The sequence below is a fragment of the Odocoileus virginianus genome, chromosome 15 (assembly GCF_023699985.2).
Source record: "Odocoileus virginianus isolate 20LAN1187 ecotype Illinois chromosome 15, Ovbor_1.2, whole genome shotgun sequence".
Classification (NCBI taxonomy): Eukaryota; Metazoa; Chordata; class Mammalia; order Artiodactyla; family Cervidae; genus Odocoileus; species Odocoileus virginianus.
Genome location: NC_069688.1, coordinates 65,454,829 through 65,481,241, shown reverse-complemented (window position 1 = coordinate 65,481,241; position 26,413 = coordinate 65,454,829). Strand labels below are relative to the sequence as shown.

The 26,413-nt window shown below is 48.4% G+C and overlaps 1 protein-coding gene and 1 long non-coding RNA gene across 9 annotated transcripts in view; one reads left to right on the top strand and one right to left on the bottom strand.

Annotated features, from left to right (window-relative positions):
• Positions 1–22,903, bottom strand: part of DEPTOR (DEP domain containing MTOR interacting protein) — a 168,667-nt gene extending 145,764 nt beyond the window's left edge. For 2 of the 8 annotated variants that reach the window (XR_011491563.1, XM_070477480.1), the window contains exon 1: positions 22,664–22,895. Coding sequence is in view for 6 of the 8 variants with exons in the window: in XM_070477480.1 (XP_070333581.1) it covers positions 22,664–22,839 (176 nt within the window). In the remaining 2 variants the exon portion in view is untranslated. Of the gene's footprint in view, positions 1–21,536; positions 21,783–22,663 lie in introns of those variants that run through there. The other 6 variants (XM_070477478.1, XM_070477479.1, XM_070477477.1 and 3 more) reach the window with 5 other exon arrangements.
• On the top strand, positions 4,658–11,036 carry LOC139038510 (uncharacterized). Its single transcript, XR_011491562.1, has 2 exons — positions 4,658–5,186; positions 8,709–11,036. It is a non-coding gene; the product is annotated as an uncharacterized lncRNA (long non-coding RNA).
• Positions 22,904–26,413: the final 3,510 nt, after the last annotated feature.

Here is a 26,413-nt window from a genome sequence, read left to right as displayed (position 1 = left end):
GCCCGCAAATTCTTTACCAGCTGAGCCACAAGGGAAACCCACCATGTAATGGTACTTTTATGTCTAAAGACCCTGAAATGTAATGATTTGGTGTGAACACCAAAGTGACATGGTCCTCAAGAGCACCTCTCCAACTGACTTTTTAAAATTTCATCTGAATGCACCAGAACTTAGTATTAGCTGTAAAATAATCCCTCATTCAACTTGAGAGATGCATTCTGAGCTTTCAAACGTATTTCTTCACCTTACCTCTTACCACTGAACACAACTTCAGGTGCCCTTGTTGGGGCATCCGCATTAGAAAGCTGCACATGGGATTTGGAATCAAGAACTTTAAATCTGAGTTCTGCCTCCATCACTGAGTAACTGTGTGTCCTTGGCCCAAGTCACTTAATCTCCCTGAGCTGCATTTATTTTATCACTTAGCAAATTTTTTTCCATCAACCCATCTTTCTGGGGACATAACAATGAACAAGAACTTTAGTAAAGCTTCTAACTTTCTTCTAAATCAGAATAATCACTCAGATTTCTCCTAACTCACAGGTTAAGGATCAAGAAAATGTTAAGAAAAAATACAATGACACATATAAAATCTCTTTCTAAAATAAAAAAAAAAATGCTGTTTACATGTTAGTTGTGATTTGTATCACAAATACTTATCACATAAACTCAGATAAAGGAAAGAATTGTTATCATGGAACTTTTTTATATATTCATCTCACCCAGCAAGTACCCTGAATTTACAGACCAAAGGCTCACAGTATGACTTCCTCCCATTTTTTCTGAAGGCATCTGAACCATCAATAGGTGCTGTGGATCCACAAGGCTGTAATTTATCATATGTAATAGCATCCGTGAAAGCTAAAAATACTAATATGTTTGTGTGTCATCTTACATCCAGTTGCATGACTCTAAAGTGGGATTTTATGTTTGTACCCAAATATCTAGCAATTTAAACAACACACTGAAGTGAAAGGCTAAAAATATAAACAGACTAAAAATGTTAACTGGTTCACGATAGAACTGCGTAAGTGTCCTTGTCCATAAAGAGATTTAAAACTGCACATGACCAAATGAATTAAATAAGACACCCTGCTTCTTATGCTCAATGTCAAATCTAAAGCAGAGAGAAGTCCAATTCCTAAAATCTCAGTTTCCCTATTTTTTAAGAAGGAAAGAAAAAAATGAAATTTCATGACTTCAAAACTAAAAGCAATTTCACTTTCCATAAGGGATCAGCCAACAAGCATTTATTTATATTCTGCCCTATTCCTAAACAGTGGAGATGCCACGAGTTTCAAAAATAGAATCGCATACAGCCTTCTACATAACAAATGTGGTTACAAGTCAAACACTTTTTGTATGAGTAAAGCTCAAACAAATCGGAGGGATTGTAAGATGATTATTCTATTCCAAGTAGTTAGTCTTTGTTGACACTTTGTAACCAACAATATTTTATATAAATATCCCTGACTCTGCTTTCAGCACAGAAAAAAGAAAAAAGGAAAATTTTAAAAATACATTCATGTAGTAGGTATCTGTGATTTCTGTTAGATGCCTCATTCCTGGTACTAATTTCTGTGTCAATGATGGTTATGAGAGCCTAAAACTAATTCTGGTTAATTTAAGCAAAAAGGGATTTTACTGAAAGGATATACAGCCTCTTACAAATCTGGCAGAAGGAAGCTTAGAAAACAGGAACTGTATACAGTACTCTGAGAATATGCCTAAGACTCTCACTAAGGGAGCAGGGCCAACTGCTGGAAGGATTTCCAATCAGATAGGTAAGAAATTCCAGGTGATGTTTAGGACCTTCGAGATGGACAGACACTGAGAGGTATTTACTTATTTATTTGGCGGCGCGGGTCTCGGTTGCACCATGCAGGATCTTCCATCTTTGCTGTGGCACACAGGATCTTTAGCTGCTGCATGCAAACTGAGTTGTGGCATGCAGGATCTTTAGTTGCTTCATGCAAACTCTGAGTTGTAGCATGTGGGATCCGGTTCCCTGACCAGGGACCAAACCTGGGTGCCCTGCATTGGGAGCCCAGAGCTTCAGCCTCTGGACCAGCAGGCAAGTCCCTGCAAGATCCTGACACAGGCCAGTAAGTTTCTTTGAGCTGTACAGAGATTCAAAGAATATAGACAATGGTTGTTTCATAACAGATTTGTTGGGTTTTTAAAAAAAAGGTTTTATAAAGCAAAAGCTATTCCAATTGCTGATGACAAAAGACTCACCCCTGAAAATAGATACTTTATCAAATTGAGGTTCTTGACTAACAATTTAAATATGCACAGATTTCTGCATAGATGTAGAGCATTAACTTCGTTAAGCTTATGCAAGTGTCTAAATGAATGGATATGCCTTCTTTCCTGTCTGACACACAACTCTTCCCACTAACAGGACACATGGAGATGAATGGAGAAAAAGCAGGTAATTCTTTCTTTATCCAGTTCCTAGATTAGGTCCTGAGACCAAGAGTAAGAATTAACAGGGGTGAGAAGAGTTGTCAGTGGTTAAAGTGCAAACCAGCTAAGTAATAGCCAATTTCTAGTGTAATTTCCTGTTTAGTGCTATGAAGAATCCTGAAAACATATGTATACACTCAAGCAACTGTTCAATGAAGGACAAAAATGAAGCAAGTATTGTATCACAGGAAAAGGAGACATTAAAGAATAATATGACCTTATAACACTATTTTGTATCTAAAGTGGCTGACAGAGGGTTGGGTGAAGGAAAAAAAAATATGTGAGAAAATAAAGTAAGCATTTCACATTTGGTTAAAACAGTAACATATACAGTCTTGACATGGTTTTTGCCAAAAGGAATACGGGCTTTTGGGCAAGAGCGCATGGAGAACATAACTCTGTAGTCACACATTATTCGTGTCATCTTCTGTAACAATGCCACAGGTCTGAGGCACACATGATGGGGAAGATAATTAGAAAACAAATAGTTTAGGATTCTATATGGCTAATTAAGTAAAGTCTTTACTTTTTTTCTCTCAGGATACTTGAAAATTCTAGCATTATGCCCAAATTTCCCGAGAGCTTAGAAAATCTTTATACTTATTCTGTCTTGAATCCAAAATTCCCCAACCCTGAAAGTTTTGCATTCTTCTAATCCTAAAATCAACACCTAAACCACAGGACCTATTTTCCTACAAATCTAAAGCCTTGGTGTGAAAATTCAGTTATAATCATTAATGCCTTATGCATTCCTGCAAAGGAAGCCAGAGGATCCTGAACAAAATGCCCAGTGCTCATGTGGCTGTTTCAATGTATGCTCTTTGATTTGAGGACGAGTCAAAATCTCTGTATTAGTCTATTTAAAGGCTCTACAGTTAACTAAGTGAAAACTCATTCCAGCTCTAAACAGAAGTTGAGCAACCCCTTTGAAAAGCTCCAGAATAATATTTGGAACATCTTTTAATGTCTCTCACATGAGATCCTACTATTAATCTTGTTCTCACGTGCAAAACACAAATCTGGGGATATGCAACTTTTATGTCGCTGAGAGGTAATAAGTAAGTATCCTTCCAGGGCCCAAAATACGACCCGCTCGACTCACATTCCAGAATTAACTTCTAATGTTTTTAGTTAATTTACAGGTGAAGTGCATTTACTACTATCTTCATGTAAAACACACAAGCTAACGTGACGCAGGGCACGTACATTACCCATCAGATGCTTCCGGGTAGTGAGCCTCACGCAGCAGTGCAAACAGACATGCAGTCACACGACTAACCCAAGCTTTTATAGCTCTTAAATGTTCTTTAAAAAGAAAAATCATGTTGGCCGCGCTGGTCTTAGTTACAGCTCACAGGACCCTTGCTGGGGCATGCGGGCTCTTGGCTGAAGCCTGAGGGATGGTTTTCCCACGGGCACGGAACCCAGGTCCCTTCACTGGAGCGCCGAGCCTTACCCACCGAGCCACCAGGCAAGCCCCTTCAGCTTTCAGCTATTTCCTAATAAAAGTTTCAGGGCATTAATGTTGTTCCTCATCTTTTTCATGTGTGTAGACATAAGTATTAATATGTATCTAAGTTTAATTTCTGCCCAACACAGAATATTCAGAGGCAAGTCAAACTTCAAAGGTCCCAGCAAAAGGAAGCTGGGTATTAAGCAATTAACAACAGGGCCAGAGGTTAAAAGACCTAACCGAGTTTGACTTTTTAACTAAATACCCTCATTTATAAAATAAGGTAAAGTTTAAAGTCCTCGTTTCAGAACTTCAGAGTAAGTCAAAATGCACTTGGCGCACTGAAACGCCTCTGCCTGCGCTTTAGGCAGAGAAGCTCTGATCTAAGGAATAAGAAGGTGCCATGTTCCTCAGGGTCCTCAGAAGGACCCGGCAGCCTGTGTGGCCGGCACCCGAGAGGCCCACTCGCCCTGACGGCGGGGGGCTACCCTGGACCGGAGCCCGGTCCTCCCCAGCAGGAGGGGCCGCAGCTCCAACCCAGCGCTGCAGGCCTCGGGGCAGGGCACCGGCACTCCCCAGCTCTGGCTCTCGGGCGCCCGGCAGCCCAGGACTAAGGCCGCGCTGTTGCCTGCGTTACAGGAGGCTGGGAGGCGGGGGCCAGGGCCTTCCTGTGGAGCAGAGCCACGCGGTGCGTCAGGCCGCTGCACGCTCACGCCCAACTCCGGAACAGTCGGGGTGGAGGGCCAGGTGTCACCCCAGCAAAGGTTCTCTAATCCACAGCAGAAACCGCGGGACTCACCTTCTCCCGCTCACTCCACAGGGAGGACAGACAGCTGCAGACAGCCTGACGTGACACCCATTCTCCTGAGTCACGAGAACAGGCTGGCAGTGAGAGCGGGACGCTCCCTTCCCGAGGCTGGTGGACTTTTCTGGTGGCCCAGCGGTGAAATCGCTGTGTTTCCAGTGCAGGGGGTCTCATCCCTGATCGGGGACCTAATACCCCACACGCCCTGTGGTATGGCGGGAAAAAAATGAGAAGGTGTCGCCCTTTGCTGACACCTTCCATTCCTAAGTCTAAGGGGAAGAGGAGGCAGGGCATCCCCGTGACCCTCTTCCGGGAGGCCCATCAAACTGGACGCAGGGCTCCCGGAGAAGAACACATCTGCCCCGTGAGAAACACACTTGCCTTGACCAATCCTGCTGGTACAGGAGGCGGTCCCGGCCCACAGAGAAGACGCCGTTCTCAAGGCCTCGCGGGGAAACAGTGAGTATCTGCCTTCCAGTCCACGCGGTTTTAGGCAACACACTGAATATCTCAGATTTAACCTCTGAACACATCTCTGCATAGACCACCAAATAGCTCTAAACAAGTGTGTTTTCTTTTTTACATATTGTACTATAATCTCCATAAAGGCCTATCTCCCAGAAAGCCCCAAGCTACATAATTTCAAATCTACTGCTTTGCTCTTATCAAGAGGAGCATTTTTCACTAAAGAGTAAAACAAACAAAAAAAATTTGGTGGGTGTTCTTTTAAGGAAGGCTAGGCTAAATTTCATTAAAAAATCTTTTTTTTTTCTTTCGCATAAGCCACCACTAAGGACTGCAATGATTTCCCCAAACGTATGTCAGATTTCATAAGTATGATTGCAACGCTAATGGGGTCCACCCCTCCCCACCCACACACTTAGACGCTTGTGAGGCACACACTGAGTCCTGGCCACGAGCAGCCTTCTCTGGCAGAGGGCAGGAGGTCAGCTAAGGAGCATTTGCTGGATAGGCACGACATCAAAGGACTGAAAAGGTTCCGATAATCCCCGAATTCTCACAGTGCTCAAACTCCACCCTGAATAAACATTCTTCCAGAACTGCTGACAAAGAGCCAGACCAACTTCCTCTCCTTCCCTAAATCAAGTTATCTAGCAGCAAAATAACCACCCAAAGTGGCGCTGCAGAAAGACAACTGAAGCAAGCCCTCTGGCTCATTAAGCTTGGAAATAATCAGAAGGTTTTGTCCGCCGGTGCATTGGGATCGGTGCATTGGGATCGTGGTTTCTAAGGAATTCCTGGCCCTAACCATACACCTCCACTTGAGAGGCATAACTGTAAATTATGATAAAGACCTGAGTAATCACGTTCTGCTCTTCTTGGCTTAAAGCCCTGATTCCTGCCAAGTCAGCAAACGGTGAACACGTAGCAAACGCACTGGCTCTGAGCCCAGCTTCCTAGATTCCAAGGACGCTTCTTGACGGGTTTCTCTGGAGCGTCTCTCTTTTGCAGCCAACACAGGCATAAGAAAAGTCCCAATTTAGATCACAGGTCCTTGCCAGGACTCGAGGACAAAAGGTTTACTGCGACGCTGCACACGCCACCCATTCTGAAGACTAAAGAGCTAAACTCATGCGGCTATTATCTAAGAATAAAACCAGAAGAATAAATTTGGATTTATTTTTGTTAGTTATCTTCATGGTAAGATGTGGTACAAAATGGACGCCAAAGTCACTATTGTGAAGTCAATGCAATCGTGCAATGAGATATAAGCTTTTAAATCTTCCTAACAGTGGCAAAAAGCCTGCCTTCTTGATCATTGAACGTACCTCCTATTTCCAATTCCTGGAGAAGGCAGGGAAAACACTAACAATACATACTGAAATGCAAGAACTGAAAGACCTTTCTTAGTTATGTAAGTAAAGAACATTTCTGCAGCTTCCCCAGAAAGCCTGCAACTTAATTATTCCTAAAGCAGCCGTGCTTAAACAAAGAGACGACTTTTCTACAGCTTTGGCTGGGAGTCCTTCTGGGTGGAGGTGTTACTTGGAAAGACATCAAAACCCAAGTGAGGCAACAATCATTCTCTGCAATTTGAACCTGAGCCACCTCCAATTTAGTCATCTGTTGAGAGTTCTATTTTACTTCTATTACTGAGCAAAACCCAAACACCAGAGGCATCTCTTCCAATTCAGACAGTGGCGAGGGGTGGGAGGTGAGGGAGGGAGCATATGGTGGTGAGCAGGTGACCGTCACGACCAGGAGGTTTAGAGGGAAAAGGACTTTGAAAGCACTAGTGTCCAGGATATATGCCAACATCTCCTGCCTGTGTGCATGCTCAGTCCTGTCCAACTCTTTGCAACCCCATGGACTGCAGCCCACCAGGCTCCTCTGTCCATGGAATTCTCCAGGCAAGAATACTAGAGCGGGTTGCCATTTCCTTCTCCAGGAGGTCTTCCTGGCCCAGGGATCGAACATCCGTCTCCTGCATTGCCAGGTGGATTCTCTACCACTGAGCCGCCAGGGAAGCCTCACCAATGTCTCCTAACCTTTCCCAAAGTGTATCTTCCTGTGGCTTTTCTGTGAGCAATTTTTCTTCTCTATAAGCTCCCTACCTCCCAACTTTATTTCCCCTAAAATTTGGCCTCAATGACATCATACACTGTACAATTCTTTTTCCAGTGTTTCCTCATCACTGAGCCTAAATAATCTTTTACGAAGGACACTGGGCTTATCCCCTCAACACGCAATGAAGCCTCACCATAGAATGGCAGCTGTGACCCCACCTGTAACCCCAGGGTGGGGGGCAGGCGTCCTGCCCAACTTAAGGCAGTCAGAGTAACACCATCCTTCTTGCTGCCACATTGCAGATGGGTAAGCCAGCGAAGGACGTTGCTCTGTCTTAAATCTTGTAAGTCAAGATGATCTGAGAACACGAGCGCTCCTCGAGACTTCTGTAGATGGTTGACGGCAGGCAACCCGCACTTCAGTCTTCTTTCTTTCTGGCCATTCCTTGTGGCATGCAGAATTTCCCTGGCCAGGGAGCAGACCTGAAGCCCTACAGCGGAAGCACAGAGCCTCCCCGCTGGGCCCTCAGGAAGGCCTCTCTCCTCGATCTGGATTGGCGCTGGCAGCCCCCAGAGGCTACAGAAGCAGCTTCACGAAGGCAAAGTAAAAGCACCGAGAAAGGCGGAATCAAGAGAGGTCAAGAGAAACAGAGCTGGGGTTCTCACGGGAAGTTGCCTCACCTCTGAAACTCAACATCATATAAGCCAAGAAATTCCCATCACTGTTTAAACCACTCCAACACATTACTCCTCTTACACTGCCCCCACATATTATCTAAATGCCTGTATCTTTGTCCCCTATGCACCTGGCTTAGCCTGTGACTTGAAGGCAAGACGACGGGCCTCACTTCTTGATAGTACAGAGTTATTTCCGTACTTGTTTGCATATAACAGCAACCCAGAGGGGCCTGGATTCAACACCAAGCTCCTGTATCTGCTGCCTATGTGATCTGGGTCAAAGTGCTCATGCCTTCGTTTCTAGCATTTAAAAATAGGGATAACAGAATTATCATCAGGATTCAGCAACACAGTGTGAGTACACGCAAACGCACAGAACAAGGCCTGATACTGTGCTGTTGTTATTGTTTAGTGAACGCCTGAACTGTCCGACTCTCCCTCTCTTCACTATAAACACACACACTGTGATCACCCTGCTCAACGACGACTATCATCATCTCTAACTCTCATGTATCAAACTTCTCTACACGCTATGAGAAGATGTCTGTACTGAACCAATCTTCTACCCCAGCCTGTTAGGGAAGAGGAGCCCATTCAGTTCAGTCGCTCAGTCGCGTCTGATTCTTTGTGACCCCATGAACCTCAGCACACCAGGCCTCCCTGTCCATCACCAACTCCCTGAGTTACCCAAACTCATGCCCATTGAGTCAGTGATGCTATCTAACCATCTCATCCTCTGTCGTCCCCTTCTCCTCCTGCCCTCAATCTTTCCCAGCACCAGGGTCTTTCCAAATGAGTCAGCTCTTCGCATCAGGTGGCCAAAGTACTGGAGTTTCAGCTTCAGCATCAGTCCTTCCAATGAACACCCAGGACTGATCTCCTTTAGGATGGACTGATTGGATCTCCCTGCAGGCCAGGGGACTCTCGAGAGTCTCCTCTGACACCACAGTTCAGAAGCATCAAGTCTTCGGCGCTCAGCCTTCTCTATGGTCCAGCTCTCACCACCATCCGTGACCACTGGGAAACCGTGGCCTTGACGACCAGGCTTCCTGTCGCCTGGTGTCATCACCTCTCATGCACCTGGCGTCCCAGGCCCCCGGCCTCCATCTCTCTTCAGTCGCTGCCCCTCTTGCCCTGCAGGAGTCTCCGGGGCAGTGTTCGTCCCTTACACTACAAGCGTGGCTTCCGCTTCTGAGTGTCCTTCTCTGCCAAAATGCCCGACAGCATCTTCAAAACTCCCCATCCTTCGATTTTCAATAATTTATTTTCAGTGTCTCTCGATTTTTACATTTATTGTAAATATATGAATTTATTAAATTATAGTGTGTTCAGGTTTTAAACTAAGTTTACTATCCAAAGACACCTGAGACATTAGATTCATGTAATATATGCTATTTGTGCTTCCCCCCCCACCCCCGCACTGGCATCCTTGCAGATTCCACTCCCTTGGGGTATCCACCCCTTCCTGAAATTAATTCTGCTGCAGGACAAATACAAATGAACAAAGGACCCTTGCCTGAAGCAAGTTCAGAAATGCTATCTTAAGAGTCATGTTTTTATTATTTTGCACTTGGTGTATTTCACAAATTGAAAACCATAAACCATAAAAGTGAAAAATAAAGTTTCTGATCCATAGGAGGCCAAAAGTGTGCTTGAAACGCTGAGAGATGCAAATGATCACAGAAGGAGGCCTGAGAAATGAAAGTCCTCCTCCCGTCCCCAGCACCTAACCCAGTGTCTGACATCCAGATGGGGTTTGGAAATTATTTACGGAATTAGTGATAAGATACTGAGAGGGATCCCGCATGGATATGGCAGGATAACACAGCCTGTCATGCCGCTGCTGAAACAGCTTTTGGCTTCAAAAAGTAAAATCTAACCTTTCCTTCAGCTTCGCACTTCTGCTGACCATTTCTGGAAAGGGAAGGGAGGTAAGGACCCCGTAGATGACAAGTCCAGAGTAGAGCAGCTTAATTCGAAGGACACAGTATTGTTTCAGGAGGCACATAGTTACATACGCACACGGCATCAGCTGGTTATTCGCGTCTCCTGGACTCCCAGTTATGGGGCCAACATACTGAGTTGATTTGCTGTTTCTTGCCGCCAAAAGCATTCAAAGATATCAGGATAGGGGTTCGGGTTTCACAGATGTCTGTCTTAGTCAACACTCATCAAAGGGTGCATTTCATCACATAAGTTTTATCTAAAAAAAAAAAATCTTGCAGCAGAATGGATGTTACTAGAGAATATTAGAGTTAAGTGAAGTAAGTCAGACAGAGAAAGATAAATATCATATAATACCACCTACATGCTCAGCTGGTAAAAAATCCGTCTGTAATGCAGGAGACTCGGTTTGACTCCTGGGTCAGGAAGATCTGCTGGAGAAGGGAAAGGCTACAAACTCCAGTATTCCTGCCTGGAGAATTCCACAGACTGCATAGTCCATGGGATCTCAGAGAGTCAGACATGACTGAGCGACTTTCCCTTTCACTTCATAAGCGGAGTCTAAGAAAATGGACACGTGCAAGTGAAAAGTGGAAGTATTCGTCACTCAGTCCTGTCTGACTCTCTGCCATCCCACAGACTGTGACCCTTCAGATACAAACAGACTCGTGGCTACCGAAGGGGAAAAGGGAAGTGTTCGCCACTCAGTCCTGTCTGACTCTGTGCCATCCCACGGACTGTGACCCTTCAGATACAAACAGACTCATGGCTACCGAAGGGGAAGGTGGGGGAGAGGAATAAATTACTTTTGGAATTAACAGATGCACACTACTATACATAAAACAGATAAGGACTTCCTGGATAGCACAGGGAACTATATTCAGTATCTTATAATAACCTATGATGGAAAAGAATCTGAAGACAGTATACATACATTAACACAACTGAACCACTCGCTGTACACCTAAAACTAACACAACATCGCAAATTAACTTCAATAAAGAAAGAATGAATCGATAAACTCCTACTCTTTTTCAAATTAAAAAAGAATCATAAACAAATACTGCTGTTTTCTGTCTCCTTTAATATGGTTATTTTTCATAATTAAAAATAAACACTATAATATATGCTGAAAAATGTAAAAAAAAAAAAAAACAAATACTGCAAGCTAGTAAATTCCATGTTGAAGGTTTAGAAAAAGTGTATTGTTGTCTGTAACTTATTGTGAAATGCTAAAAAAAATAAGATGAGCTGATGACTAGACAGAAGGATGGATATAAAGACAGTCATGTGATAAAGCAAACATGGCAGAATGTTAATTGTGAAATCTGAGCAGAGGAGACAAGGATATTCACTGTGGAATTCTCTACACTTATATGTCTGAAAGTTTCCACAATAAAGCGTTGGAGGAAAAAGCTGTGATTCACTCATGTTCCTCATATTTAAATGTCCTTAAATACTCGCCCTTGTAGCTCAGTCGGTAAAGAATCTGCCTGCAGCGCAGGAGACCCAGGTTCAATCCCTGGGTCGGGAAGATCCCCTGGAGAAGGAAATGGCAACCCACTCCAGTATCCTTGCCTGGAAAATCACATGGACTGAGGAGCCTGGTGGGCTGCAGTCCAAGGGGTCGCACAGAGTCGGACACGACTGAGCGACTTCACAAATACTCTGATGACATTTGACTCTCACAAGCATAGTAGCCGGGTAAGTGTCTTTTATCATGGCAACCAAGGTTTATTCATCCTCTTTCATAGAGACAGACCTTACCCACTGTTAGGTGTGACTATCAGAGTCTACAATATAGTCATTAACAAAGTAAATTCTAACTAATGTGAAGGAAAATGAATCATGGTTATGCATTAGATAACTGCCTTAAAACTTTATCTCTAAATTGAGTCTTGTTGTGTTTTTAAGAAGAAAATAGTACAAGTAGGAGCTTTGGTCAAGTCTTATTTTATCAAGCTTATAATAGCTTAACTTAAGATGATATAAGAGGCACTTGGCATCAACGTAAAACAGTTTATGTCACCACACGGAATAAACCTCTGGGTTTTGCAGTGAACACATTTGGTGAAAGTCATTTTCATTTATGGAAATGTTAAACAGCAAAGGTAAGTAGAATTTCTATAAAAACACTCAATGAAAATAGGATGCAAGTTTACCCCATTCGCCTTTCCTCCTGGAGAAGAGGAAAGAAAAGTGAAAGTGAAACTCACTCAGTCGTGTCCGACTCTTTGCAACCCCATGGACTATAAAGTCCACGGAATTCTCCAGGCCAGAATACTGGAGTGGGCAGCCTTTCCCTCCTTCAGGGGATCTTCCCAACCCAGGGATCGAACCCAGGTCTCCTGCATTGCAGGTGGTCCTTTACCAGCTGAGCTATGAGAGGAAAGGAATCAGGAAGGAAAACAGGATTTCTACAAGTCAAAACACTCACACTTTACTGGACTCTGTATATGTGCCTGAAAACAGTGTCAGTTCAGTTCATTTGGTCAGTCATGTCTGACTCTTTGCAACCCCATGGACTGCAGGACGCCAGGCCTCCCTGTCCATAACCAACTCCTGGAGTTCACCCAATCTCAAGTCCATTGAGTCAGTGAAGCCATCCAACCACCTCATCCTCTGTCAACCCCTCCTCCTCCTGCCCTCAATCTTTCCCAGCATCAGGGGCTTTTCAAATGAGTCAGCTCTTTGCATCAGGTGGCCAAAGAATTGGAGTTTCAGCTTCAACATCAGTCTTTCCAATGAACATTCAGGACTGATTTCCTTTAGGATGGACTGGCTGGATCTTCATGCAGTCCAAGGGAATCTCAAGAGTCTTCTTGAACACCACAGTTCAAAAGCATCAATTCTTCAGCACTCAGCTTTCTTTATAAACAGTGTACTAACCTTATAAATAGAACTGCTTTTTGATAGAAAACTAACCCAGGATTCTCAACTGAAAATGTGCTAAATCTTCTTTTAAGATGGAAAAAACAGTCCTTTCTTAATATATCGTCTTTGCTAATTTGCACATTTATACCCTGGTGGTTTAGCTGATAAGTCATGCCCGACTTTTGTGACCCCATGGACTGTAGCCCGCCAGGCTCCTTTGTCCATGGGGATCTCCAGGGAAGATACTGGAGTGAGCTGCCATTTCCTTCTCCAGGGGATCTTTCTGATGCAGGGATTGAACCCGAGTTTCCTGCATTGCAGGCGGATTCTTTACCAACTGAGTCGGAAGCCCCCACTTATACCCTTGTTGTTCTTAAAGCAGCACCTCATTATACATCTCCGCACTAGCCCCTTCCCGTTCCTCCTTGTTTTTTTTTTCTTCTTATTTTGGGGCCACACCACTCATTGTGTATTCCTCCAGTATTTTACAACTTGTTAGAAAACAGCGAAACTTCGCATATAGTAACAGTATAGGCAGTAACCTAACCGTAATGAAAACAGCATAGCATGAGACGTGGCTTTATCTTAGTGAGAGGATGTTCACGCTGACGTTTTGTTTCTCATACTTTAAGTCGTGACCGGAGAAGCTTCTGAGCATTTTGAAAGAGCATCCTTCGGAAGCCTCCTTGCTCTGCCACGGAGCACCAGGCTCGGCTCGGCGGAGCTGGAGCAGCTTCAGCACCCAAGGGAGAGCTCACACAGCTGGGCGATCAGAGGAGGGCTCAGGACCTGAGTGGGCGCTGGGCCACTGTCTGCCTCCACGGAAGGAACCTCGGGGTAAAGCCCAGAATCAGAAATCTGTGGGCACGAGTATGGCAGGGAGGCAGTGTCATCAAGGTTAGAGAAATAACGCATGCACCAACAATAACAGAGCCACGAGCAACAGCCAAAGGTTCCAAGTGGAAAGAGCCGGGCCGCTCCGACGCTGGCTGCCAACACCCGAGCCGCTGCCGTGGGCTTGCTCCAGCTGCAGGCCCCGGCATTCGCCCGCTCGCGCTACATCCTGGCAGCAGCTGTTATCCGAAAACCGCAGGGATGAAAGGCCGTCTCGTCCCCCAGGCCCCGGCTGTGTTCGTTCTCCACCTCGCCTCTCCTCGTCACCCTTGGAAACGTCTGAGAAGCTACAGCATGGTGACTCTTCGTGCAGACCCGCCGCGCCCCCACGTCCGGTGCGGACCATCTCGGCCTGAAGAGAGCGGCCCCGCCGCGCCCCCGCGTCCAGTGCGGGCCATCTCGGCCGGGAGAGAGCGGCCCCGCCGCGCCCCCGCGTCCAGTGCGGGCCATCTCGGCCGGGAGAGAGCGGCCCCGCCGCGCCCCCGCGTCCAGTGCGGGCCGTCTCGGCCGGGAGAGAGCGGCCCCGCCGCGCCCCCGCGTCCAGTGCGGGCCATCTCAGCCGGGAGAGAGCGGCCCCACCGCGCCCCCGCGTCCAGTGCGGACCATCTCGGCCGGGAGAGAGCGGCCCCGCCGCGTCCCCGCGTCCAGTGCGGACCATCTCGGCCGGGAGAGAGCGGCCCCGCCGCGTCCCCGCGTCCAGTGAGGACCATCTCGGCCCGGGAGAGAGCGGCCCCGCCGCGCCCCGTGCGGACCGTCTCGGCCGGAAGAGAGCGGCCCCGCCGCGCTCCCACGTCCAGTGCGGGCCATCTCGGCCGCGTCCCCACGTCCAGTGCGGGCCATCTCGGCCGGGAGAGAGCGGCCCCGCCGCGCCCCCGCGTCCAGTGCGGACCATCTCGGCCCGGGAGAGAGCGGCCCCGCCGCGCCCCCGCGTCCAGTGCGGGCCATCTCGGCCGGGAGAGAGCGGCCCCGCCGCGCCCCCACGTCCAGTGCGGACCATCTCGGCCGGGAGAGAGCGGCCCCGCCGCGCCCCCGCGTCCAGTGCGGACCATCTCGGCCCGGGAGAGAGCGGCCCCGCCGCGCCCCCGCGTCCAGTGCGGACCATCTCGGCCGGGAGAGAGCGGCCCCGCCGCGTCCCCGCGTCCAGTGAGGACCATCTCGGCCCGGGAGAGAGCGGCCCCGCCGCGTCCCCGCGTCCAGTGCGGGCCGTCTCGGCCGCGCCCCCACGTCCAGTGCGGGCCATCTCGGCCGGGAGAGAGCGGCCCCGCCGCGTCCCCGCGTCCAGTGCGGGCCGTCTCGGCCGCGTCCCCACGTCCAGTGCGGGCCATCTCGGCCGGGAGAGAGCGGCCCCGCCGCGTCCCCGCGTCCAGTGCGGGCCATCTCGGCCGGGAGAGAGCGGCCCCGCCGCGCCCCCACGTCCAGTGCGGACCATCTCGGCCGGGAGAGAGCGGCCCCGCCGCGCCCCCGCGTCCAGTGCGGACCATCTCGGCCCGGGAGAGAGCGGCCCCGCCGCGCCCCCGCGTCCAGTGCGGACCATCTCGGCCGGGAGAGAGCGGCCCCGCCGCGTCCCCGCGTCCAGTGAGGACCATCTCGGCCCGGGAGAGAGCGGCCCCGCCGCGTCCCCGCGTCCAGTGCGGGCCGTCTCGGCCGCGCCCCCACGTCCAGTGCGGGCCATCTCGGCCGGGAGAGAGCGGCCCCGCCGCGTCCCCGCGTCCAGTGCGGACCATCTCGGCCGCGTCCCCGCGTCCAGTGCGGGCCATCTCGGCCGGGAGAGAGCGGCCCCGCCGCGCCCCCGCGTCCAGTGCGGGCCATCTCGGCCGGGAGAGAGCGGCCCCGCCGCGCCCCCACGTCCAGTGCGGACCATCTCGGCCGGGAGAGAGCGGCCCCGCCGCGCCCCCGCGTCCAGTGCGGACCATCTCGGCCCGGGAGAGAGCGGCCCCGCCGCGCCCCCGCGTCCAGTGCGGACCATCTCGGCCGGGAGAGAGCGGCCCCGCCGCGTCCCCGCGTCCAGTGAGGACCATCTCGGCCCGGGAGAGAGCGGCCCCGCCGCGTCCCCGCGTCCAGTGCGGGCCGTCTCGGCCGCGCCCCCACGTCCAGTGCGGGCCATCTCGGCCGGGAGAGAGCGGCCCCGCCGCGTCCCCGCGTCCAGTGCGGGCCGTCTCGGCCGCGTCCCCACGTCCAGTGCGGGCCATCTCGGCCGGGAGAGAGCGGCCCCGCCGCGTCCCCGCGTCCAGTGCGGGCCGTCTCGGCCGGGAGAGAGCGGCCCCGCCGCGCCCCCACGTCCAGCGGCCCCGCCGCGTCCCCGCGTCTGGTGCGGGCCGTCTCGGGCCGGGAGAGAGCGGCCCCGCCGCGCCCCCGCGTCCAGTGCGGACCTGGTCGACGGCCGGGCTGGGGACCGTGCTCTAAGCCAATCTTCAAGTTCCTTACGTTCAAAGGGCAATAAGATGAACTACAGCTGACCCCTTTTGAGCGGCTCAGGTCCAGTTTTATTTGATTTTTTTCAGTATAAATACTTAAGTACCACACGTCATGGTGAGCTGAATCTATGGATGGGGAACCAGGGATACAGAGACGCTCTGACTGTAAAGTCACACTCGGATTTTCGACTGCGCAGAGGGTGGGTGCTCTAACCCCCACCTTGTTCAAGGGTCAACTGTATTTCTCCTTGTTCTATTCTGCATTTCTAAATTTCCTATCTCATATTTACTTCATTGTAGATTGGGCTTTGGTTCCATCAGCTTACTTTTTACCTTTAGTTTGCATGCTGCATTAACATTGGCAAAGCAAATTCAGAAGAGCTACTCAATATTGATTTAATACGTTTTTATGACCAAGGCGACAGCAAGCCTGTAGGAGTCTGGAAAGGCAGTCTGTTGTAGATAAAAGGCAAATATATCAAACAATTTGAAAGAACTGCAATTTCCTACAACTTAGCTAAAGCTCACTGCCTAGGAAACTGCTTTTAGGGATCCAGCTTTTAATGATTGGATGAGATTTTTGTAATTAGCATACTTAGTCTAGGTAGATGAGTATAACTGAAAAGCTTAAAGCATTTTCCTTCTTAATTAAGCATTCCTCATTACATTCTGAATTCTCCTTCCCACCCGCCCATCCTCACAGCTGGCAAAACAGTGCACTGTAATTTATCTTCGCGTTAAAATGATTACAAATTCAGAATGAGTGGAGTTCAAATTAAGTTTTCACGTGGCAAAGAACACCCGGTTTACAAGTTAATGAAGAAAGTGACCATTCTATCTTGTCAAAACATAAACACTTCTAGAAATTAATTAGCTTTTTCCCAGCAGAAGGGAGAAATCATCTGTCTTCCTTGCTTGTCTGCAAAAGTTATCACACCAGAATATGACAGTCTTATAAACATGATTCTGCTTTGCATTGGTCTCATCCTGACACTTCCTAGCCCTCTAAATTATTCATTGGAGATGCCGTTAAACTGAGGTCTAGCATTCTGCTTAAGAGCAAGAACTCTCAGCTCCAGCACTCTCTTGCTGAATAATCTATGGCAGTCAGCTTACACGCTCTGCTCCTCAGCTCTCCCATCTGTAAAATGAGGATAACAAGCCTATCTTCTACAGAGTAGCTATAAAGTTAAAGGCATACATACATATAATCCATGTTAACACACATTCCTAATACATATAAGCACTTGGAAGAGTCTTTAGCAGACAATAAATGCCATATAAGTAGGTGGCACCAGTGGTGAGGAACCCACCTGCCAATGCAGGATATATTAGAGATGCGGGTTCGATCCCTGGGTTGGGAAGATCCCCTGGAGGAGGACATGGCAACCCACTCCAGTATCCTTGCCTGGAGAATCCCACGGACAGAGGAGCCCAGCAGGCTACAGTCCATGGGGTCGCAAAGAGTTGGACACGACTGAAGCAACTTAGCACGCACACACAAGTATTATTGTAATTACTATCACACCTACCATCACCACAGAGAAAACAGGGATAGTCTCTGGGATTCTTTAAATGCTCCTGTACAAACCACTTTCTTGCTAAGTATATTTGGAATTAGCCTATAGAAGAAACAAGGTGGATTTTGGATGTTGTCATTAGAATGTCATAATTACGGCTGCATGGCAAATGTCAAGATAAGAGATTTATACATAAACATATAAACACAAGTAATGATTTTAAAAGTTATAGTATGAAGCCTCACTATCATGAGTGATTTACATAGTTAATTATCTTCAAATTAAGAATGTGCTGAGACAATTTATGGCATGTTTTCTCTGTGTTGTATCAAGAATAATAGTGATAGAGTAAAAAAAAAAAAGAAGAAGGATACTGTAAAAAGATACATGCAGGAACTTCCCTGGTTCCAGTGGCTATGATGCTGCACATCCAATGCAGGGGCACAAGTCTGATTCCTGGTCAGGCAACTATGACCCCATGTGCCATGTGGCCAAAAAATAAATTTAATAAAAAAAGATATATGTAAAATATCAGTCCCATCTCATCTGGTGTGACAGTCATGCTGTTATCAATTTAATAATAAAATCACTGCATTCTTTGGCCAATCCAAAACGAGAGCAAAAAGCTTATTTGAACAGTTTTCATGTTTTGTCGTTCATCACTCTGATGTGTCATCCAAACGCATCTGTCTAATAGTTTTACTGAGATATAATTCACACGTCACACACTTCACCCACTGAGTGACCACAGTTCAGTGGTTTTTAAGCACACACCGTTATGTTACCATCACCACAGTCAAGCTGAAAACGTTTCATCATCACCCGGAGAAGCTCTGCACCCATCAGCAACCACCCTCCCTTCCCCCACCGCCGCTGGCGCCACGTTCTGCCTCCACGGATCTGCCGGCTTGGGACGCGTCACGTCAGAGGCGTCAGAGACACGTGTCCTTCTGTGTGTTCCTCCACTTAGCATGAGTCAAAGTCCATCCATGCTGCAGCTTTTATCAGTACTCTACTCCTTCTTACTGCCGAGTAACACTTCTTGCACAGATATGTCACACACAATTAACCCATTTGTCAGCTCTCAGACATTTGAGTTGTTCCTGGTTTTGGCTACTAGGAAAAATGCCACTCTGAAAATCTGTGTACAATTTTTATATAGACATGTGTTTTCATTTCTTTTGAATATATACCTAGGAGTAAAATTGCTGGGTCATGTGGTAATTCTATGTTGAGTCTTTAAGGAAATGCCAGAATGACTTCCAAAGTGGCTGCATCATTTTCTCTTTCTACCAGCAGTGTCTAAGGGTGCAAATTTCCCCAAAACCTTGCCAACACTTGTTATTATCTGTCTTTCTGATCGTAGCCATCCTGGGGGTATGAAGTGGTATCCAAATACATTTTTAAGATACAAAAATATGGCGCTTCCCTGGTGGTTCAGTGGTAAAGAATCCTCCTGCCAATGCAGGAGATGCAGGTTCGATCCCTGGTGGGGGAAGAGCCCACATGCCGCAGAGCAACTAAGCCCACGCACTGTAACGAGAGAAGCCCCCACGGCGAGAAGCCTGTCCCCACAGCTAGAGAAAAGCCCACACAGCAACCAGGACGTAGCAAAGCCAAAAATACATACATATGTCTAAAAAATTTTTATAAAAAAAAAAAACCCTGCTCTTGTTAAGGTCATCACTCAAAAAAAAAGATATTAAAACATGCAAATACACTGGGCAAGGAAGTAAATCTTTTAGGACAAGGGAAAGCACAAAGAGATTAGGAAAACGATTCCACAGTCAGGCTAGAAAATAAAGCAGGATATGTCTTTAAATGTTACTCAATTTCATACCCTTATGCAACCAGCTGCCCTTCCCAAGTGTCAGGACTGTGGAGCCAGCCCCCAGTTTCACATCTGGAGCTTATAATAATCATAGCAACCACTACTCTTGATTTATTGATTTATTTTACAAAGTTCCTTCCCACGTTATGCCCAATTTGATCCAAAACCACAAATCTTACTTGGAAGAATATTCCCATTCTGCAGGCACAGTCACTGAGGCCCAAAGCGAGTAACTGACTTGTAAACATAGTTAAAAATAAATACATCATCCATATATGAAACATCCATATATACATTCATAAACAAATGTTAAATAGCATTCACAGAGCTGGACCTGGAAGCCAAATTCTGCATTTATAATACCAATCATAGTGCCTCCTTTCCTCATCACTTTTATTTGCCTCGTCTTTCATGAGCCAGAAAGCAATGGAAAGGAAAGAGAAGGGAGAGAGCAATTCTGTGTGTGTGTCTGTAAAGCAACCAGAGGCAGGAAGCCTGGACATCACAAAGTCCCCACAATCAGTCTGCAAGACAGCAGTATGTGAAAACATGTTCTGATCATGACAGCAAGGAGGTTTGCATCCCTACTCCTCTGTGGGAGGTTCCTCTGGTAACCAAGAAGCCACTGGCGTGCACGGCCACTCAGATCCCTCAATTCCGAGTATTACGGTAGTCTATTTAATTACAGACACTAGTCATTCAGACAGCTGAGGAACAGATGTGTACTTGGTACTCGGCACAGTGCTAAGATGGTAGAGATTTTTAAAAAGCAATGATGACACGGGTCCGAAGCAAAATTCAACAACTAACATTTACTAAGCCTTTTACAGGTAGCATCTCCTCACTCAATCCTCACAAAATCCCTGCAAGAGAAGGGAAACCGAGGCACCAAGAAGTTAAGCAAACCGTCCCCAAGTCACAGGACTAATAAATGGAGGAGCCGGAATCAGAAGCCCCAGCAAGCTGGTTCTAAACCGGTGTTCTCAGCCAGCAAGCAGGCCTTCTTGCTAGATCCGGCTCAGCTGGAAGGCACGTGGGGTGACACAAGGCGACCAATAACCTCATTAACTATGACAACCCCCAGCTGAATGCTCCTTAACACCTGAAGCCCAGAGGAAAGTCATCAACCTGTGGAGTGCTCATCTTGCCTTTTTACAGGTGAGCAGACAAGCCCAGACACGTGAGTTCACTTGTCCAAAGTCACAGAACCGTCACATTAAGGCTGGCATGGTGCTGACTGCAGGACAGGTACTGCTCCAAGCACCAACTCAGCTACTGACCCCTCATCACAACACCAGGAGGCAGGTTCCATTAGCAGCCCTCCTTCCTAGTTAAGTAACTTGTCCAAGACCTCCCACACCAGTAAAAGTAGCAAACCTGATACACGGGGCTTTAAAGTTCTCCTCAAAACAACTTAATGGTGACTCTTGGCAACAAAGTAGCTGCGCAGAAGTTCAAACCCAGGTCTACCAACCCCAGTGAGAGGGAGCCCTCTGTCTTCCTACACTAAACCTGCCTCAGCGCATAGGGGTGCAGGGGGAAAGAGGGGAAGTGTTTCGGGGACCCCCCTAAGGATGGGGCAATCACGCCTGTGATTGAAGGAGAAAGTGCTTTCTGGAGAGGCACCATGCAATATTTTACTTTTTCTTTTATTATTACTTTTATTATTGAGATGATAGTTTGAGTATCCTTTGGAAAACAATCTTTCATAATGTGATGTATTTTTTAAATGTCTCATTGTAGTAAAAGTCACATAATCTAGAACATACCATTTTAACCATTTCTTAAAAGGAAGTGAAATGTACTCAATTGAGCTGATAAATTAAAATGTTAGTGTTTCAAATTGAATCAGAAAAGTTTTACTTTGATTTTTTTTTCAATTAGAAAATCTCTTGATGGAAAAGCAGCTTTTATTCTCTTGGATTTTGGCTATATATTAAAAACCACCAAGGAATAGAAAGTGCAATTTGCCTTTAGTAACGTTAAACTCAATTAATTCTGACCTCCAATATTTGCTTCCTCAATCTAAGAGCAGCAAGGAGAGTGGTTCCCAAACCTTTAGGGATCTTTGCAAGGGTCTCTCTCCTCCGGGTTCTGAAACCAGCGTTTTAGACACCAAAACGAACCTGGAGATTCAAGCCAACAAGGAGAAGGCAGGGGCGCGCATGCCGTCTGACGGGACTAGCGGCCCACAAGCAAGTGGCTCTGACGCTAAAGCCAAGTAGTTCTGTTTTCCCTGGCAAACCGATCTGAGACCACAAGCCCAGCAGCTGCGGAACCGGTCAGACCGTCAGCACAACCTTCAGAGACGCATCCAAGGACCGCGACGGGATAGGAGTGATGGGGTCTGAGCCCGAGGCCCCGCCGGTGCATGGCGCGGGGACGCAGTCAGGGCGCAGCGGCCCGGGCCAGTGCGCTCCTCCCGAGGCGTGCGCAGGGAGCGGGCCCGGGGACAGGGCGGGACCCGAGCCTCCACGCCCCTTGCGGACCCGGGCGCCGACCCACGGGCGCGTGCGGACGCCGGCTCAGGCGCGGGGTTTCCAGCCTTCCGTTCGGGTCCATAAAGACCTTTCGGGGGGAGCCGTGATCAGCCCCGCTTCACAGATGATGACACCAGGGCTCAGGGCAGCGACGCGAAATCTGCACCTTAAGTGACGGCGTCGCGGGCTGGCGGCTTCCCCGCGGAGGACCAGGGCCGCGGCGGGGCCGGCTGCGGGCTGCCACGCGCCCCTCGCGCCCGGCCGGGCAAGACCCCGGCGCCCTGGCAGGGGCGCGCGCGCCCACCTCCCGAGGCCCCCGCGGCCCCCGCTCCCGCCGCCCGAGCTCCCAGCCGCCCCGCGCGCCCCCCGCGCGTCCTAGCGGCGGAGGGCTGCAGGAACCGGGCGGCGCTGAGGCCGGCTGCGGGCTGCCCATGCGCCCCTTGCCCCAGCCCGGGGGCCAGGCTGGCAAGACCCCAGAGCCTCCCGCGCGCCCACCGCCCCCGCCGCCCGAGACCCCCCGCCGCGCGTCCGAGCAGCGGAGGGCTGCAGGAACGGGGCTGCGGTGAGGTCGGCTGCGGGCTGCCCATGCGCCCCTTGCCCTGGCCCGGGGGCCAGGGTGGCAAGACACCGGAGCCTCCCGCGCGCCCCCCTCCCGAGCCCCGCGCGCCCCGCGAGCCCGCGCCTGCCCGGCCGCAGCGAAGCCGGGGCCAGTGGAGCCGCGGGAGCGCGGGCTGGCGGCGCCCCGCGAGCCGCGGCACGGCCCCCCGCCTCACCGCAGCTGCTCGCCGGTGACCAGGACCTCCGCCATGCGCTCGAGCTCGCGCTGCCGCGCCCCGCCGTCGCCGCCGCCGCCCCCCTCCATGGCCCGCGCCGCGCCCTCCGTCTCCGCTGTCCGCCGTGGGCTCGGCTCCGAGCCCCAGCCTGCCCGCACTGACGCCGCCCCCGCCATGTTTGCTGGGGGCGGTGCGGAGCTCACACGCCATTGGCTGCCGCGAGGAGGCGGTGGGCGGTGCCCGGAGAGCCCGCCCACCCGGGGCGTGGCCGATCCCCGCGTGGCCGGGGGCGGGGCCGAGAGGGAAACATCAACACGCGGCGGGGCGGCTCTGAGCGCGGGCTGAGCCTGTGGGTCTGGTCCGCAGGCCCCTCCGTGACGCGCACAGCTGGTCTGCGAGGTCCTGGGCACGGGCGGGGAGGCTACTACGCAAGGGTGCCGGCATTTTTATTATATCGTCCACGTCCCCGACTGCCAGGGTAGAAACCATCATTTCCCTAAGCAGTGAACTGGGAAGGGTGCACACGTCATTGAAGGGCTTCAAGAAATTAACCATGCTTATCGCCCAACCTTCCACCAGAGACAGCTTACCTACCTTTGCTGTTGCTGTTCAGTCGTTCAGGCGTGTCCGATTCTTTGCGGCCCCATGGACTGCAGCACGCCAGGCCTCCCTGTCCATCACCAACTCCCAGAGTTTGCTCAAATTCATGTCCATAGTGTCGGTGATGTCATCCAACCTTCTCATCCTCTGTCGCCCCCTTCTCCTCCCGCCTTCAATCTTTCCAAGCATCAGGGTCTTTTCCGGTGAGTCAGTTCTTCGCATCAGGTGGCCAAACAATTGGGAGTTTCAGCTTCAGCACCAATCCTTCCAATGAATATTCAGGACTGATTTCCTTTAGGATGGACTGGTTGGATCGCCTTGCAGTCCAAGGGACTCTCAAGAATCTTCTTCAGCACCATGGGGTAATCAATGAAGAATGCTGGATTGGAATCAGACGAACTTGGGATCCAGAGGCATTCCTATAATTTCCTAACAAAATATGCTTAATTCCCATATTTGTACATTTCTTCCTGTACAAAATAAAAATAATCGTGGTTTCCACGTTGTTGACATCTGCTGCATTAAAGATGCTTCAGGTAGTTGTTACCTCCTTTAATCGCAACAAATGGTAAAATGAGTATTGCCCTCATTTTACTCAGGAAGCAGGCCCAGAAACATGAGGCAACTTGAGCCTCATTGTCCAAAAACTATGAGAATCATATAACATAAGTATGGTGCCCAGGGTTAATTAGATCAACAGCTTGCTTTTGCTCCTGTTTTTATTCTAAAATAGCTACAAAGACTATCAAGAGCTTGCATGAATTTCACCTTCAAACATGCAGTTTCTGTCTTGAGCCTGTCATTTACTAACTTTGCAACCTTATTCTAGTTACTTAACTTCTCTGAGACTCAATTTTCTATCAATATAGCAGGAGTAATTCCTACTTTATAGGGATGTTGTATGACTTAAGTGAAACAACATTATGTAAAGTTCCCAGGTATATGCTACGTGTTCAATAGCTGTCCTCTTTAATGTCATTATTGTTTGAAGTACTTTTGTTTATTCTTTGTTTTTGGCTGTGCTGGATCTTCGTTGCTGCTTGGGCTCTTCCCTGGCTGTGGAGAGTGGGGGCTACTCTATTGCAGGGCCTGGACCTCCTGCTGCTCTCACTGTGGAGCCCAGGCTTCAGGGTCCGGGGGCTTCAGCTCAGGCTTAGTTGCTCCGCAGCACAAAGAATCTTCTGGAGCAGAGATGGAACCTGTGTCTCCTGCATTGATTGGCAGGTGGATTCTTAACCACTGGACCACCAGGGAAGTCTCTCATTATTGCTTTTAATATGCAAAAGAAGAAGATAAAGAAGGAGAAAAAGGTGAAGAAATTGTTGCCAGATACTTTCCATTGTGTTTTTGTTTCCAGACAAATCCATTTTTCTCAAGTTATCTCTAATTAATATTTGATTATTAATAGGTCTTCAATATAAAGAAAAGAGAAGGCAGACCTGGCCCCACTAAATCTCTCTTTGATTAATAGTTTTAAGCTTTTTGAAAGTGTAAAATGAAAAAAAATTAACCTATTCCTAATTATTCGTTGTTCAAAGAATATTTTGTTTTATCCAAAAGCTCTAACTACATATTGTAAATCATATCACTATTATGATTGTCTTCTGGCTTTTCTCCCTTTAAATCTAGTCATGTTTTCATTTGAATTCAGCCAGCTTTCTTCATCTGAAAAATGAAAATGAAAAAAAATTATGTAAAATATTTTCCTGTTTAATAGTTTGTGATTAAAACTTCATGATAAAAACTTTTATCCTAAAAGTTTATGATTAAAAAAACTATTTTAAAAACACCTTAACATAAGGGGCGGGGGGGGGGGGGGTGGCAATCAAGTCAGTAGTAAACCTGATACCACTACTCCAGTGAGAGGTAGTGTGGAATTTACTTTTCATGCTTAATGAGAAGGTTCTGTGTGTGTTTGTGTGTGTAGATATGAACAGGAGTTGGGATGCCGGTGGGCTATTATTGTTTTCATCTTTCTTTTCATGTAGGAAACACACCATGTTCCACTTGGCTAGAAAACAGACCCTTTCTCCTAACTAAGGGGAAGGTTCGTGATCTGAGTCCAGAGGACCTGTGAGCACAGCTGGCCCAGAGCAGCGTGTGAAGAGCAGGTGCCCCTGAACGAGAAGAGGGCGCGGACACGGCGATCCATCCCGATCTCCAAAGGAAGGAAAATTCCTGTAGATCGTGGTTTGATTCCTGGCTCCACTGAGACAAGTTCATTATCTTTTCTAAAATTCGTCTCCCTTTGCAAAACCAGGATAATACCACCAATCCCACAGGATTGTTGGAAGGGTTAAATAAAATTGAATGAGCCCGCCTGTCACAGACAGAAGCTATTAAACCTGTGCCTTCTGCTCCTGCTCTCCCTATTCACGTGCGTCATGACTTTTTGTGGTTTTCACGCTCTCCGACCAGTGCTCCTCAGATTTGTGGTCGATATGGATTACCTGTGTGCTTGCACGGGCATATGAGTATGTGCATTTTTAATCCACTGAAGACTGGCACTTTGGCAAAATACAATAAAAATGAATTTTAAAACACATGCAAAGCAGAAGCCCCCATTTTTTACTGTTTGGCGAACGGACAGAAAATTGTCAAATTGCTATAAACATTTCTAAACGATTTCTCTCAATATCTGTGAGTCTCAGTGTCTCTCCATACAGGTAAGTGTTATCAGCTGGCAGACCACGCTTTGAATAGTTCTGGAAAAGGGGTGAACAGCAGTGTGAGAAGATGAATAAAGTCTGTGAAAAAATACTGTTGACTACAAACTTAATAACATGTTAACTATCATTACTGTTTGGAGAAGGAAATGGCAACCCACTCCACTATTCTTGCCTGGAGAATTCCAAGGACAGAGGAGCCTGGCGGGCTGCAGTCCCTGGGGTTGCGAAAGAGTCGGAGACGACTGAGCAACTCACACACACATATTACTGTTACTGCCTCTTCGTATACACCTGTATTATTGCCACTTGATCTTAAAGATGAACTGGAATCTCACCTCTGTGCCATTTCTTGCACTCCCCCAAGTGGCTTGTGGTTTCTGTCTACACATTCTCATGGTATTCAAAGATGTACATTATTCTTAACCATTAATACAAGTCTAGAGTCTCCAGCTGCCACGTTTTTATTCTCTTTCTGGGAGTG